The sequence below is a fragment of the Chaetodon auriga genome, chromosome 15, assembly GCF_051107435.1.
Source record: "Chaetodon auriga isolate fChaAug3 chromosome 15, fChaAug3.hap1, whole genome shotgun sequence".
Classification (NCBI taxonomy): domain Eukaryota; kingdom Metazoa; phylum Chordata; class Actinopteri; order Chaetodontiformes; family Chaetodontidae; genus Chaetodon; species Chaetodon auriga.
Window position 1 is genome coordinate 17,855,505 of NC_135088.1, and position 17,306 is coordinate 17,872,810.

Consider the following 17,306-nt stretch of genomic DNA (forward strand, 5'->3'; position numbering starts at 1 on the left):
AGCAGTATTCATGGGAGGCTTTGTGTGTGTATATAGTAGGATTTTTTTTTTTTTTTTTTTTTCACCCTGTAAAATTGTGCGTGCTAATTAATTGTGCATATTTGCACACAAGTTGAACATTTTCCAATCTTTAGAATATGTCCTGCCTCTCATCTTTGAAGGAGGAAGAGTGCCCCTCATTTCAGCTGAAGAACGTTCATCCGGTGCAGAAATGGGACTGAGCAATAATTAAAGAGATGACTTCGACAGAAGATGGCCAATTAAGAAACTTCATTTTTGCAGGGTAACATTTCAGCCTAGAATGTCTCTACTTCTGAGGGAATAAATTTCCAGTAAAGTTAAAAGTCTGTTTGCACACACAGTATCAAGTCGTTTAATTGTCCATATGCTCCAGGACGTGTAATATCCTTGACCTTGCTGTTGTGTTTTAACTTAGTTCTGCTTTGTACTGCTACTGCCTTCAAATATTTGATGTCGGACTGTGCAGGTGAAGGATGTTTTACTTTAGACTTTAGGGTTTAGATTTTCAGACCTATGCCAACAGAAATCCATTTTTGTTTGTCTTCCAGTCAGACCTGCCCCAGGTTAACATTGTGCACTACTCACTGCTCCATTAAGTCGGAGGTGTTGTTGGACGTGGCAGTGATTTTCTTGTCACAAATAGTGAAGCATGAGTCGTCAGCTTTGGTACTGTAAAATGTCAGACTTCAGTCTCTGAGACAGTGTGTTCTTGCTGCAAATGCACCGAAAGATAAAACATGTGGAGAAGTCTGTACAACTTTATTTCCTGCCTGTGGCAACCAGCCAATCAGTGGTCACTTGGGTACAGTTGCGTGGCAAAAAAGTAGCATTAACTATTAAACAATTGCACAGAATATCTTGATGTTTTGGTGTCTAATCACATTATTTAGTCAGTGTGAAAGGCTGACTAGTTTCCAGATTAGTCCAGCTGACCCTGTCAGAGGCTGGGGCTGAGCAGCAGATCACCCACACTATCATAAGGATACTGTCTATTAATTCCACAAGTCAAATAAAAACGAAAACTGAGCAGCTAATTATCTTTCCTTTCAGATCAGTGTGTAATCAGGCAAACATGTTCAAATTGCCACTATTAGCCAGCATCCTGCCTCCCTAGAGTCCACTCTTCAGACACACAGTCACTCTATGTCCCCATGTTTTTGGCCTGGTGCTATTTCTCAGGGATGGCTTCATGGTGTACATGTGTAAACCCGCCAGTGGAAAGCACATTATTATTCATTAGCTGCTTAAAGGGCTGCACACCCACGCAAGTGTCTTCACTTACTCTAATTAAACCATTGCTCAGGTTGACATTGGGTAGAACCAACTCCATAAACCCATAGATCTTTTTATGGTAGACACCTTGACTTGTCATAGCAAGAAAAAAAAAAACATTATTGATTGACTTTCCATTTACAGTAAGTGTCTCAATAAGCCATTCAGTAGCCGTGAGCCAACAGGCTCAATAGCCGGTCTCTGGACCTGGCACATCTGATGAACAGTTTTTTATTATTTCTTAAACAAACTACAGAATAATGTGCATCACAAAAATTTGAATCTCAAAACACACACACAGACCCCCCCACCTTAAACCAACTTGTCATTACCACCTAGACAGCTGGCTGTGATTGTCAACATAAATAGGCTCCATCATATGCAATGGACACAGATATTTAAATGATTAACTCAAAAAAAATGTACAACACAAGTACATATTTTTGTCTATGCATACATTAAGACACCGACGCATAAATATCTGATGTGAAAACATTTTTTTTTTTCCAAAAACTGATGTACCCAAACCTTCCCAAACCTATGCTTTTTACAACCATATATGGACTGTTACAGTGAATAATTTCTTCTGCAACAATTTTGCTGCAAACAAAATAAGTCAGATGTGTTTCAGTTTTCCAGCTCGCCTCATACAGCATTAATAAATATCACTCATCGCATGATCAAATACTCAGAATTCACTTTTAACCACTAAACTTCAACTTCACAGCGACCACGCAGAATAATGCAGTCCGACAGCACAGCCGTTATTAAAAATAAATATCATTTCTATGCTAAAGCCATGACCAATATCAATGTTTCATAAATGCAGGATGCGTCAAATCAAACGATAGCGTCACAGTGTTATGAGAGTAGATATACAGTACAGCGGTGGCGGTGGGCTTTGTGAAACACTGTCTTTACATCTTCAGTGTTTACACCTACATACAGGACTTTTACCTTTTTCCACTCCTGATGCAACTTGTTCTCCTTCAGGCAAAATTGAGAAAAACATTCAATTCAATGTCAATTGTGATGCAGAGTTTGTTCTCTTCTCTTTTTTTTTCTTTATGTGTGAACAGTTCAGGAATATAATGACTGTTCTGTCCTTCTTTCTTTTCTTATTAGGTATTTATATGCGTGCGCTGAGACAGTGTGAATAATGAAAGGGACTGAGCAAGTCAAACAAGCGGCTGGCATGATTATAAAACCTGTGTGTTTTAACAAAAATGATGTCAAACTCAGATGGAATGTCCCACTTCTTTGTCCTCATCAGGGAATTTAAACAGCTGGCTAATACTGGAAGACATTAGCATGTGAGTGTGCCTGTGTGTGCGCATATGTGCCGGAGAGAGAGTGTGTGTGTGCGTCAGTAAAGAACACAGATGCTACACACCACACAAGTACTTTGTTTTTCTGTAGTGGATATTTGAGTGTGGAGCAGACGTTGTTGAATGGTTTCTCTGGGACTAAAGGTTTCTCATTAATTTTTGAGTTTCCACTGGTGCTGTCGGAGAGGCCACAGAGGCTTTTTGTTTGATATATGATTCATGTTAAGTGAGATATTACCTATTGCGGTTCAACTCGTCCCAGACATTTCTAAAGCTTTTTGTATTTGGTGCTTTCGGTGCATCTGAGCTGCCTCAAACATGCGTGCCTGTCATTTTTTGATAAGGTGCGTGAATGAGAAGCCAGAAATGTGCATTTCTTTCAAATATTTATGAGTACACTGTGACAATGTCATATTTTAACATATTTTTGGCAGAGCTTAATTATACAGTTAGGTACCCATTTGACAACTAGAATATATCAAACTGTGCCCCGCTCAATGAGGTGCAAATCGTGAGCTTAGTGTTAAAAGGCTCAGTCTCACTGGAGTGCACTTTGGGGATACTAAGCCTCAAATATCTGACATCATCTGGCTAATCATTAGTACTTTCTTCTTAAAGTTGTAATTCTTGAGATTTCAGTCCCGGTTGATTTGGCGACACCCGTGGTTGCCATGGTGACACCGAGTGTGGTTCAATACTATTGCAAACGCTCCTTGAGCAGCTGCTTTTTTTTTTTCTTTTTTTTTTTTTCAGAAGTACAACAGAAGAGCAGCTGTTGTCTCAGTTTACAGTCAGTTCAAAATGATTGCAAATCAGGATCTGATTTCGTGCTGCACATGGTGCGGGTGGCTCTCCACACACAGATCACAGCAAACATGGCTACCTTGCTGAGAAGTCAGAGGTTTGCAGTCGCTCATCTGCAGCTCTTTTTAGCAGGTCAGCTGAGCTAGTTAGTGTGACATCACATCACACAGCTCAAATCACCAATCACCTGTAAGTTTGTTAGCTTTCACTGATTCAGAGTTTTGGGAAGCTAGTTAGCTGCTGCTGCTGCTTGCTTTGTTTGTACTGGCATTGGTGGCACGGTGGCAACACCGTCGCCTCACAGCAAGAAGGTCCCGGGTTCGATTCTCGCACCAGGGGTGTGTCCTCCACCATGCCTTCGGTGCCTGCTGCTCAAGGAGGGCCTTTCTGTGTGGAGTTTGCATGTTCTCCCCGTTTTCACCTGGGGTATCCTCCGTAAAAATATACCCCCACTAAAAACATGCACCACCTGACCAATGGTGATGCCGAAGATGGGTCCCCGGGCGCCGGTCTGGGTCCCCGGGCGCCGGTCTGGCTGCCCACCGCTCCTGGTCTGCCGCGGAGGAGGGACGACCAGGATGGGTTAAAGGCGGAAGTCAAATTTCACCTCGTGTGCAGTGTCCAGCATGTGCATGTGTGTGACAAATAAAGGGGAATGTCTCCCCCGATTCTTCTTCTTCTTCTTCTTGTTATAACATCATCGTCAACTCAATGCTACAACTACTAGCAAGGTAGCTTCCATCTATGGTAACCACGGATACACTCGGCTGAAAGTCACAAGTTAACACAGTCACTCATTTAACTGAAACACCAGCAGTGCAGCAGTGCCCTTTCCTTTCCTGGAAAAATTAGGTCTTGTGGATAAGAGTGAAGATTCAGCAACTGGGTTGCCAAATTGATCCTAAGCCAAAAACAAAATGCCAAAGATGGGTGGTTTGTAGAGTCACTTTTGATGAACAATCATGTGTTTCCCGTGGCTGTTTCACAATAAAAGCCACGCTGTTTTTTGGGCATTTGAATGTTTTTAATATGAGCCAGCAGCCATAACTTAAAACAGCTCTGACATGGTGTGAAGTCAATGAACAGTAAACACCGAAGCTGCGATCGATTTGACAGAATTACGCTGGATAACATGCTGCATCGTTTCCTGTGAATCCCTCATTCTGCAGCATGATGTTCATTTTGTAAATTAAAGTCTCATTTAGAGTAAAACAGACAATAAACAGGGGTATGTCTTAGGGCGTGGCTACCTCCTGATTGACAAGTCTCTACCACGGCGTGTCCTCGGGTTCTCAATCAGATCCAATCATGATAGAGGCACAGCAGTGCAGATCCTCCCCAGCTCCAAAATGTTGTACAAATTTGGTCACTTCTGACTTCAAAAAGCCAAGCTGGCAACAGCAATAATGCCAAACTCAAGGCTTCAAAACCTTTCTCCTCACAATAACGATATACTTTTTTCTTTCTCTCTTATTATGCTGTACACAGCTGGAAAATGACGGCAGCCATGCTTAGTTGATATATATTCATTGCCCACAAATGCCCACGTAATAGCCACTTAGCTAGGAAGTAATTTGCCCAAATGCCTCAAAATGATGATGTGTTTGCTGTTAAGAGCATGCAGGAATGTCATTTTGAACTCCCAAACACCACAAACTGATAGTAATTACAATTGCATACATTTTAAGTAGTGACCTTCACCCGGTTGGTGTTTTAATGGATGGGGCTGCAGCTCAGATGGACTCTTGTGTTGAGTTGTTATTATAAAGCAGATTAAGCTACAGAAAGCCGTTCTAAGAGGCCCAGCATAGACAGATTTGCTGTTGAGAGCGCCGGCCTCCCTTCAAGCAACATTCTGGGAAAATTGTGGTCACTCTTCAAACTCTAGACTGAGCAGCGCAGTGCTGTGTGTGGGGTAGTGCAACAGGACATGGACTGGTTGTTGATGGGGATTACTTGGATATTATAGGTCAGCTCCTCGGGGGATTTAAGTTTAATGAAAGACGGTACTCATTAACTCATCAGTGTTCCACCTACAGTATAGTGGCCTTTTCATCTCACCACAATATTGTCCTGCAGGGGATTGTGGGCCATGTAAATTAATAACCAGTGGCTGATAGCATATGATGAATTCTCTAACAAAACGCTACAGAGTATTTCCTTGTGGGAAAGAATTCATTACCATAAATTTGTTAGTTGGCTTTTTTTGGGTTTGTTTTTTTTCTGTAAATATGGATGTTCCATCCTGTAAAGACAAATATAACAAAACAAACAGAACCAAATATTATTATCCAAATATTGATTGAAGCCCGAGGCTGATTACAGACCTCAGGTATGACTGTGAGGGAAATATTAAACAGGCGTGTGAAATTCGACCTGATGTCTGAGCAGAAGCAGGTCACATTTGTGGTATTGAATTATACTGAATACATGATGTGTCAAATGTGTTTAAATTTGCAAATAAAATCATCTTTTGATCATGCAAAAAAATGAAAAGAATTCTTTTACAGTTCATTTTCATTGAAAGCTATTATGTGTGATGTTTTAATTAATAAATCATCAATATATCATTAAATCCCTGTACATGTATGTTTCCTGCATGAACACAGATGGACTTGTCTCTAGTGCTTCAGTGGAACAATATATCAGTTTTCATGTGTTTTCTGTCTTCTGACTGCACCGTGTGCTCTCTGTTTCTTCCTGCAGGGCAGTAGTTGGACACAGAGAGCCGCTGCCTGATGATAGTAAAGACAATATCACCATTTTCACCCGAATCCTAGACAGGCTGTTGGATGGCTATGACAACAGGCTACGTCCTGGGCTGGGAGGTAAGCAACACTATATGTTAGATAAATTCCAGACTCTTGAAAAACAGAATATGGATGACTGGGCACATGCACATACAAGTCTTCATGCTTACTATGTCTTTTTATAGATGCTGCTGTAAACAGTAACAGTCTGCATTTTAGGAAATGCCTCACACTATTGGTCCAGAATTATGGTCTTAAAACTAGAATTTGTGGCACAACACAGCTGACATGGAAAAATGAAATGAGTGCAGGTCAAACATGCTGCTATGAATAACATAAACATGTAGAATATTCATGTAGTAGTACATGTCTGAGCAGTACAATCTGAACCGTTACTTCGCAGGGCTTTTAGAATGACTGACTTGTATCTGCAACCAATAACAGATGGCAGATATAAAAACAGGGTTATTATATTTTTATTGATATGAACATTTGTTTGCTCATTGCTGTGATAATTATCAGATACTATACTGGTTTTGTTTGTGGTAAATTGTTCATTTCCATTGGTAGTCTTTGGACCTCACAATTAGGAGACATGCTAACTCGTACAGATGGCACACTGACACCAGAATCACACTGAAGGCACTTTGTAGAGAAAATCTGCTTTCCCTTGGGTGGAAGACTTTGTTCAATCATGCCCAAATGGCAAATAAGCACATGTCAGTAGAAGTCCCTCTAATTGATGCCATTTCATCCAAATATTTGTCCCCCCCAAGGACAACAAACAGCATTACAGCAAGCCCACATGCTCAAGCAGGGTTTGCCATTTCTCAGCCAGCCATCTGAAATGGTCATTTCTGCTCTGCTGATTGCTGCTGAGGCCACGAGCGTTGCTACCAGGCTGCAGACCCACCAGGCCGGATGACCTGGACTCCATGGCAGCAACCAGAGAGAGGAAGCAGGCACAAGACGTTAATGTCATATTCTGTCTCTGTGCGGAGGCTCACATCTCCAAGAGCAAGGAGATGGTGAGGCCTGCGCCACTCAGGCCTCACAGATATGAAGGCTTCCTTTTGTAGAGCAGTGAATGAATGTGCAGACCTGTGTGGTGCAGTGAAACACAGCAGGCTTTTCCACCAGGCCCACGAGGTTTATACAGGCAGACAGGCCAGAGGAAAAAACACACAGGCAAGCACATACAAGAACAGCATGGCCTGCACCTTGTGTTTTCTAATATTAAGAAATTCTCACTGAGCCACGAGCACTGCTTCAATTCTAACTAAAATCATTCTGACTGGTTGACAAGACTTTGATTTAAAAGCTGAATATATGGTTAGGCATGCACTTTGTAGTGTGCGTTACTCTGAATTTATTTACTTACAAGCACTATATGATAGATTTCATTACATTTTTATGAATGCTCATATTGTAAAGCTGTTTAATTTTTCAGATCTTTAAAACCGTGTTTGTTCTATTCATTAAGCAGCAAGATGGCCACATTGTAAATGATTTATTTCTTCCTCCTCATGTATTTATTCATCAAAAAAAATACAAATTATCATATTTTGTCTGTATTTATATAGAATAATAGTGTTGCCTTGTATTTTAAAAACACCAGGGTATTGCAGAGCGGTTTTATTTCGACTGCAGATTCTTTCCACATGATCTGCAATGTAGACCAACAGACTGAGAGGCTCTTATGTCTCTTTACAATGCAAGCAATAGTCAAAACACTATGGATCGTTCAAGTGTAAGTCAGTTGACATTACATGTGATATTCCCTGGAACAGCAGGACAGCTTGGATTAGCATTTTGTGTTGCAGGTGGATCTACGTTCATATTTGACGAAATATGTTGTGAAATTAAAGGTGTTGGTTATTAATCTGCAGATTATATTTCTCTAAGAGGATTGAAGGACCCCTGCAAAAAGTTTGATTTTGGAACTCAACAGTCCAACCATCTACCTGCAAACAGACACACCCAATGGGAGCAGTGTTCATTTGGACAAAAAATGTAGTTTTAGTCTTAGTCGCTTACTGAAAATTAGAGTCGGTTTTAAGTCTTTTTAACTTAGATTTTAGTCTTTTGTTTTGTTGGAGTCAACATTTAGTCAGTGGAACTCAATTTTAACTTCAGTGTGATTTTAGTCAATGTTTTAATCATAATTTTCTTTGGCAGTTTCATGATAGTATAATGGATTTTGTAAGAAAAAGTGCAACACCATCTACAGGTCGTATTTATTTTCTGCATATTTTTACGACACAACAATCCTTTATGGCCTCTGCATGTTTGGTGGCGCAAAACAATCTCATCTGATATTATTGATGTTCCAGATGTTATAGTAATCAAATGATCAGCCTGTGAAGGGCCCCTCTGTCGCTGTGTGATGAATCATAGGAAAGGCTTCAGCTGCTTCAGTATAATGTGTAAAACCTGACAGGACAGACTTTTTTCCACATTATATATTTTCTTATATTACTATATAACATATGCTGAATTCTGCATCATGTTTCATTCAGTGGAACTCTGGTTTAATAAATCAAACTTGTAAAAACTGCATCAGTAAGGCAGACAAGCATTCTGAGGGAAACACCACATTTATTCACTTCCATGGAGCTAAAATGAATACTGAATTATGTTAAATGTTCTCCGAATGAGTCATTAGAAATCATAAATTATCTTTTAGAAGGAAAAGAGGTTGACTGCAAACTTGGTTCCATTGAATTTAACAATTTGTTAACAGACTACGGCAAGCTAATCGCCTACACACCCTGGATCCACATAGAACTTTGAGCTACACTAACAGTGAATGCAGCACTGAAAGGGAATTAACTTATACACATACCATCAAATCAATCAACATAGAACTGACACCATGGCAGATACTGTAGGACAGTGTGTCTTCTTTTAACTGCCAAAAATGAATACTGGTTGGCCCTCCTCAGAGAAGTCAAGGGCTTCTACATCTACGTTTGCAAGACTGCTAATCTTCCTCCTGTTGGCCACCCTGATGCCCCGCCTCCCACAATCCTGGTGAGAAACAGTCAAGTGGGACCATCTGAGACAAACAGACTGGATAGAAACCGGAGGACACCATTTAATTTCATTTTCAGCCACATCTATTAGCTCTGCCCCATGCTCTGGTGCATTGTTGTAAACAGAAACGGGGCAGCTCATTCTGTTCCCCTGCCTATGCCCGCCATGCAAACTGCTGACTTGGTGTTGTGATAATCACGTATTTGTGAGAGCTATTTGTGTCACAGGAATGATTAATGTGGAGCGTGGATCTCCTCACTCGAGGGGGCCCTTTGCCAAAGGACTGGAGACTTCACCTGTGGGTGGTCACTTAGATCTGGGACACAGTTAGAGCCGAGGATCCATTCACTTTTGGAGAAGAGCCTCATCACTCTCGAGTTGTTACACCACTGGGAGCAGCTATTTGTCTCACCAATGGCCCAAAAGCCTGCTTTACACATTTTGCCCAGAGGAGCTGATTCATCCCACATTGTAGAGGGCAAATTTTGATCTGTCACGACTTTCACATCGCGCCCTACTTTATACTTTATACTGTACTCAAATCATTTGTGAAGTTTTTGGGAACAATTATTCCACAGCTCATAATTAGTATTGCAATTAAAAGTCCTGACTAACTTACTGTATAATGATCAATCGGATCATCGTTACAGTATCAAGAATAATCCATAAATCATTGTGACAGAACAAAAGCAATAATGGAGCATGTACTGTAACATAATGTGCAATGATACATGTCATTATAACTCAAGAACTACAGTGGCCCAGGGATACACGGAGCAGAAAGGCCTTGTAACGGTTATGCCGCACGGTCATACTACAATAAAGTACATCATGTCTAATGTGATTATAATGTGCACAGAATTGTGTAATGGCAGCACAGTGTGTCCATTATTTGAATAAGAAACACACAGAGCCGCATCCTTAATGCTGAGCTGCTGCCTTTTATTTCTGAGCCAGTAGTCCCTCAGGAGCTGTTAAATGTTTGTGGGGCAGGCTAACTAAAATTATTTTGGGTCAAAAGGGATGTCTTCTCTCCAAAGATACAGACTTGGGCCAGGCCCAAAGCAGATTTTATGCTGTAGTGGACAAAACTAGCTTGAGCCAAACAAATGGTAGTTTTACTGAACTAAAGACTTTCAAAGGCGTCTGTGAAGTTGCTCACAGCAACATTTTTGCCCTTAAACTGAGGCTGGAAAAAAAAACCCTCCTGGGCCAAATATTCTGAGTGGAATAAACATTGCTGTCCAGTAATGCTTGAGAAGACATTTTAGGAAATGTCTAACACTACTGGTGTAGCATGATGGAAAGCATGTATTAAACCATCCACAAGGGCGCAAACTCTTCACGCAGCGCGCATAAAGCTACAGTTTTTCTTCAGTTTGAAGTGTTCCTCTAACCCTTGATTAGAATTTTCGTGTGAAGCGGCTTAGTTGAGTGCCAACAGGCAGACTTCACCGTCATGTACCCAAACAATCGGCTTAACAAAGGCAGAGCTGCTGCAAAGCTTTCTGTGTACAGGCTGAGCTGTAATGTCTTCTGCTCCTTGTTGTCTCTCCCCTCAGAGAGTGTGACGGAAGTGAGGACGAACATCTACGTGACGAGTTTTGGGCCGGTGTCAGACACAGACATGGTGAGTATTTCTCTCTTCTCCTTCCTGCTCATTTCAATCATCGCGTCTCAGCAGGTCGTCAGCCTGTATTCACGCTTTACTTTGATAAAAGTAAGGAGTCTGATGAGTTTCTTGAGATGTTACAGCTTGTCCATTCCAGCAAAATGTCTTTCACAGTATTTTTAATAGATATTTTTGGTATTTTAACATCCTATCACTGTTTCAAGCTTTGCTGAGGAATATTAAATAAAATGTGAAATTATTGTACAGTAATATCATAGTTAGCATTTCAGGCACAGATAATTGGTTCTAGCTGATTATGAAAACAAACAAACCAAATAAAGATCAAGCTTTTTACATCATAAAACACTTTAATTCAGTCAGAAAATGAGTATAGTGTGTGGCAACCGACCGACCGACTGACCAAAGCGAACACTTGGTTGATTCCTCTCATGTTTTCTCCGCCTCTGTGGCCACAGTCTGACAGACTACAGATATTTTAAACCAATATTCCTGTTGGACTGAAAGGAAGCTGCTTTCTGCATGAGCTATTCCACCAGCCTGCTTGATGTTGTTCCTACAAACTTCCTTACAGATGATTTTAACATTGTAGGTCTGAGTAATTTATGGTCTATACATAGTAATCTAGAGGCATTTCCTCCACGCATGCATGCAACACTTCAGCTACTTCTATGTCTGCTTGTTTTAGTGCAGACAATTACTGACTTTAAAATGCTGTTTCAACTGCGCTGGACAATATTTGAAAATGAATCTGAAAATATTTTTTACTTAATAAAAGGGCAGTACTTTAGTTTGACAGTTACTGTTTATTATTACTGATGTGATTTGCAGCTGATTGTCATGCAGGTATTAGCCATTAGCTCATGCATTGTTCATTTCATTCCTCAGCTACAAGAGTCAAATTAAAAAAATAATAATAATAACAACTGCAGTGCAGTGTTTACTGGCAGGAAAAGATGACATTTATATAAAAATATTCTATTACACAACCAAAATCTCTAAAACCATTTTGGACCAATGGGTCAAAGTGTTCTTTTTAAGCACTCAATATTCAGGAGAAACTCCACTGAGAGCCCTGGATGACCTCCTTTAAACAGCAGATGCTGGAGATGGTTCAAGCTTTGTCTTGGGACCTTATGCGGCATTTGACATATTTGATCATGCAGCTCTAATTGACCGCCTTGAGCACAGGGTTGTTTCTGTGGCTCAGCACTGAGCTGGCTCAACAGCCTGTATGACGTAGCACAATTAGTGGGTTTTGGAGAACTTTGGTCTCACTTGAGGGCGGCTTCATTTTTGTAATAAGTCTCCACACCTTCAGTTCTCTGCTGCAGTTTATGTTCAGGCTGTGAGACTCAAAGATTGCATGAGTCGATTAGGACCTTGTTGTCTTATGTTAAGATAATAACAGTGGATGGGAAAAGGTTATACTGCACCATTAGCTGTGTTTCTATCTAACTGTCAAACAAAAAAAAGGTCTTCTGGATGTAAAATACCATATGTGACAGCAAAGGTATTTATTTGCGTTGTGTAAGAAGTTATGTAATTGTCTGACAGTGTGTCATACCTAACGCTGTTTTTGATGTCTTCTGTCCATGTGGCCTGGGCACTCATATATTTCACAATACAACATAATTAGCTGACTATGTTCAAATCAAAAGGCCACAATTACTGCGCCAAACTCCAAGAGCCTTATGTCAAGCAGCACAACTCACCATATTAAGCATTTTGTCAATATAAACTTATTTCTGTACTCTTGTGATCAATGAGCTTATACCGTTTCCCAGCAATCCCCACACTCACAAAGCAGGCAGCTTACATTATTTAGCAATAGGGATCAATAATTTATGACATTTACCTTCGCATATTAACTACACTGAAATTCTTGAGTGATTAAACGTGAAGCCTGCAAACGTTGTTCAATCAGCACAGCTCTGGGTGACGTGGCTGACTGGATGGAAGATATTTGCTCAGACTCAAGGTGCAGGAAGGTGGGCGCTCATACTGCTGTTGATTTACTGAAGCCTATATGTAACTCATCTGTACTGTCCATTACTACCAGGGACAACCAAAGAGCTCAGTGAGAGCTCAGCTAACACTGTTTTGACCTCTTTTCCCATAAACCCATCCCTGCCTTTATGAGTTTGAAGATACAGTATGCCGACCACAGTTTGTTGAACTTGCGTAGTGAGAGAGTGAGTGAGAGGTCGTCTTCCTTATTAGAATAGACAGTGCTTTATCTTTTTCAGCAGAATCACCTCAGGGTCTCCCCGGGCTCAATTCTAGCCTCAGTCTTTTATTCCCTTCACATGCTCGGCTTGGCAACATCATGAATCAGTGGCAAACAGTGCTGTCAGTGGCGCACATGATGGCTGCACAGGACATGGCAACCCACATGTGGTAATGTTTTGATCTGAGCGAGGTAGGGTGGTCAGAGCAGTTTTCTGTCTGCTGTCCAAGGCTAAAGAGCTGTTGTCTATACATACTCATGCCTTCATCTTGTATTCAATGTATGCACAGTGCCTACCAAGGTTTTGTTCTCAGATGTGGAAGTGCTGCATCCATATATATTGATTTTTTTCATGCATTGCTTAGTCAGTTTCTGATGATTTCAGGATTTCGACAATCATTACCCAAGCATGGCTCATTTTGGCCACGGTGCATTTTCTATCTATATTCACAGGAACACTGCACACAGGCTTCAAGTGTTTCCTTTCAAGATTCTCCACAGTCTGGCCTCAAAAGACGATCAGACATTAGCCTTCAGGAAGCATGACACCATGGGACAGACAGCTCAGTATCATCTTGCAAAACACATTGCAAGTCTGTAAACGTATGTTTTGCAACATGTGTAGATTACATACTTGTCTTTTTCTTTTCATCTGTGACATATGTGGTGCCTGCCACACTTTTACAGGTTTTTGGTTTACAGTGAAAACATCAAGCCAAATACTTTCACTCTTTTATTTCTGCAAGTATTTTTACCTTTATTTTTGCCCAAATTTTGTGCATTTTGGCTCCTTTTTTTAAATGCAGCATTGCATAAGTGGGAAAATGTATTTGTGCACTTTCCAGAACAAACCCTCCAATAACTTCCTCCTACAGCAGTTATCATCAACTGGCAGCCTGTGGGACACATCTGACCCTCCAAAGCTTCCCATCCGGCCCACAGAATATTAATGAATTCAGAAAATGTGTGCATCTAACGTTACTCACAAGTGGAAGAGGCCCAGTTCGTCCTGAGAGTGATCATTGATTAGCTTGCCAAGGCCTGGCAATGAGCCAAAAAGTCCATTTCATTCATAATTCATAGTTCACCCGTTGTACACATTCAGATTATTTTCAAACTCCATCCTCTCCACTGCATGGACCCTCCATAAAGGCGCTCAGCTCCCAGGCTGAACATTCACTGCAGGCAACAGCAGCACGCTGACCACACTACGCCAACTAACTTGTCGGAGCTCTTCTATTCCATGCCGGGCAAGTTACTTTCAAGATGTAATTTATTACATTAGACACTTTCATTTGAAAGTAATAAACTACTTTAGAGTATTACTGTCTGTGTGAAGTTACTGATCACACAGTTTTTGCATTACTTTCACCCAAATCACCACAGAAGTGTGATTAACATTATATTTGGTTGTATAACGGTTTGTAATAATAACAGTATCGCCACTCCAGCCTCACCATAACCTAGTCTCTATGGCAATGTCAGCCTCCGTTTTGATTGGTTTTGACAGGAATTTTGCTGACAAGCTTTATCAGATGGATTTTTCTGACTCGCGTGTCTCACCCAACAGATACGCTCTCATTGTAATCTATGCAGCTCCATCTGCACTGCAGGCTCACACCTCAGCTGTGCGACCTGAAGCGTTTATTTACACTTCAAGTCTATTTTCTTGACAATACACGCATAAACATGAGGTTTATGCCAAAGAAAAGAAGCACTGGATAAATATATTTGTGTGCATTTTGCAACTGAGGCAGAGTTCTCTGGACAGAGACAGCCACACACATACACACATACACACACACAAACACACACACACATACCCCTGTTTAGCACCAGGTCTGCTGAAAGCTGGAGCTGTAATGACAGCCCACATTTCCCATCATGCCATGCTGGACTGTAGTAAAATTTGCTGCTTTATATTCCAAAATGTGTGTAATGTGAGTGTTTGTACAATAGTGTGTGTAATGTGCCGGTTCAGAACACGGTGGTTTATGTTGGTTATTGTCATTTTTGTGCCGGTTTATAGTAAGTGCATTACTTGATATAGTAATTGTAATAATATCAGTTAGTAATATGTTACTGTAATGTTCCCCTTAACACTGTGTCTATTCATTGGCCATCTCTTATATTGAGTCTCAAACTGAATATTTTAGTTTTTCCAAAGAGGAGGTTTTTATTGGGATTGATTGACCCATTTATTGGTTGCTGAACGGTGGGGTTTGTATTGAGCACTGACAGCCTCCTCGGCAGAGGTCTGAGATCATTTTTTGTAGTTCAATATCTAGTTATCATTATGGATTTATTCAGGAGTCTATTCACACTGATACAGGCTGATAAAATTAACATGGAAAATATGAAATAATAATAATAAGGACAAAACAGTTAAGGACCTTTTTTGTTCTGAATCTACTAAATTCTACCTTTTTGCATGATGCAGAGCTGTTGTGAGGGATTGCATGATATCCACACCAATGAAAGGTTGCTCACAGATCAGCACTGGAGGAATGAGAGGACAAGGCCACCGTTTATACAGTACAGTGAGCAAATGTGGATAGTCGGCTGCGCTAAATAAACAGGTCTCGACTCTGGACTTAATAATGAGCGGTCTGAATTGCTGAAATCTGTGCCTGTTTCCAAAAGGGAGGGCACCCACTAGGAGTGAGTGGGTGGGTGGGTGAGAGGGTGGCTCGCTTTTTCCTTTTGAGTTTAGAGACTAACAAGGACCGTTGAGTTCAGCAAGGGGAAAGCTGGATCAGGTTTACAGATCAGTTGTTTGTGTAATGTACTTAGGAGCAAGTCATTTCCATGATTTTTATGAAGTATATTTGGGCTTTGACAACACTATTGAGTTCTGCTACTCAGAGCCAATGAAGGCAAACCTACAGTAGGTCAGGGTCACAGGATCGTGTTTTCTGGTTCATGAGTTTCCAGGCTACTGAGTTCAGAATGAGCCGGATGTGTTATTTGAGTGTGGAGCGGGACAGCCTCAGAGTACTGAGCATCGCAGTAAACAGATCTGGGAAACAAAGGGAAGGACCAGTTTTCTAGGTCAGTTAAAGGAGAGGAAATGACTAATCCTGGAGGCATTTCAGAGGTGGAGAGAAGCTTTTTAAAATATTTCCTTGATGTGTTCACCAAAGGAAAGGAAAGTAGCCGAGACAATTCACCAGAGTTTAACAGATTAATTTAGAGCAGCTACTGTATCTAGTCATTAAAGTAAAGGAAGGAGAACGCTGTATGTGAAGCTGTAGGCTGCGAAGGATCTTTCAACTTAGTCTACTTCTTGTTATCGTGTTGTTACAGTGTTGTTTTGTCAAAGCTAGTTTGTTTCCATCCAGATTCCTAAATGAGTCATTTAATAAACCTTGTTAACTCTTTAATAAGCTTTAAACTGAAAGTGCTTCCTCTCAATAAGCTAATATATCTCTCTATAAATGCTACCATTGCTTTTGATACAATGCAGGAAATTGAACCCAGATGCACCCCTGCTGGTTGAATATCTGTGAGAATGCACACTCAAATCAAAAACATCAGCTTTTATGTTTTTTGGTATTAATTGGTTCCCCTGAAGCTGTAAAAAAGACATGAAGAAATGTATTTAAGGCTTGTGTTATAGATGGAATGGGACGGCATTGAAGGATTAGAGGATGGTGATAAGCATGCTGCTCTGTGGGAGGGTGTGGTGGGGGAAGGGGCACACTAAGATAGCGCTGGCTTGTGCTTGGCATTTAATACCAAATCACCCAAGTCACATTTGCTTGAGCAAAGGCTGTCGTTACCTACTCGTCATTGAAAATGTGCCGTTTTCTGAATTGCTTGGAGCACATTCACCACATTAACGGCAGGTGACCCTGAATTCAACATCTATTTAAGTATTTAAATTACCAACAAGACAAAGAGTCTAAATTTCATATGAGGTATAAAGGAAACAAGACTAAGTGTCAGAGGCACTGCAGCAGATCTGAGGCAGAGCTCTACTTTGAGCTAAATGCTAACATCAGCATGCTAGCATGTTCTGAATGACATTGCTGACATGCTGATGTACAGCAGGCATAATGTTTAATATGCTTACCATCCTAGTTTAGCGTGTTAGCATGCTAAAATGTGCAATTAGCATCAAACACAAAGTCCAGCCAAGAATGCTATTAGCTTGAATCTGCTGATCATCTAATTTTTAATCTCGTGCCTTGATCAAATCTGCATTTCAATCAGCCCAACATGACAACAATCAT

General features: G+C 40.7%; 1 protein-coding gene across 3 annotated transcripts in view; it reads left to right on the forward strand.

Annotated features, from left to right (window-relative positions):
• The window catches only part of gabra3 (gamma-aminobutyric acid type A receptor subunit alpha3), an 89,817-nt gene that overhangs the window by 39,605 nt on the left and 32,906 nt on the right, over positions 1–17,306 (forward strand). For all 3 annotated transcript variants that reach the window (XM_076750451.1, XM_076750453.1, XM_076750452.1), the window contains exons 3-4: positions 6,132–6,253; positions 10,774–10,841. In XM_076750451.1, the coding sequence (XP_076606566.1) occupies positions 6,132–6,253; positions 10,774–10,841 (190 nt within the window). The remainder of the gene's footprint in view (positions 1–6,131; positions 6,254–10,773; positions 10,842–17,306) is intronic.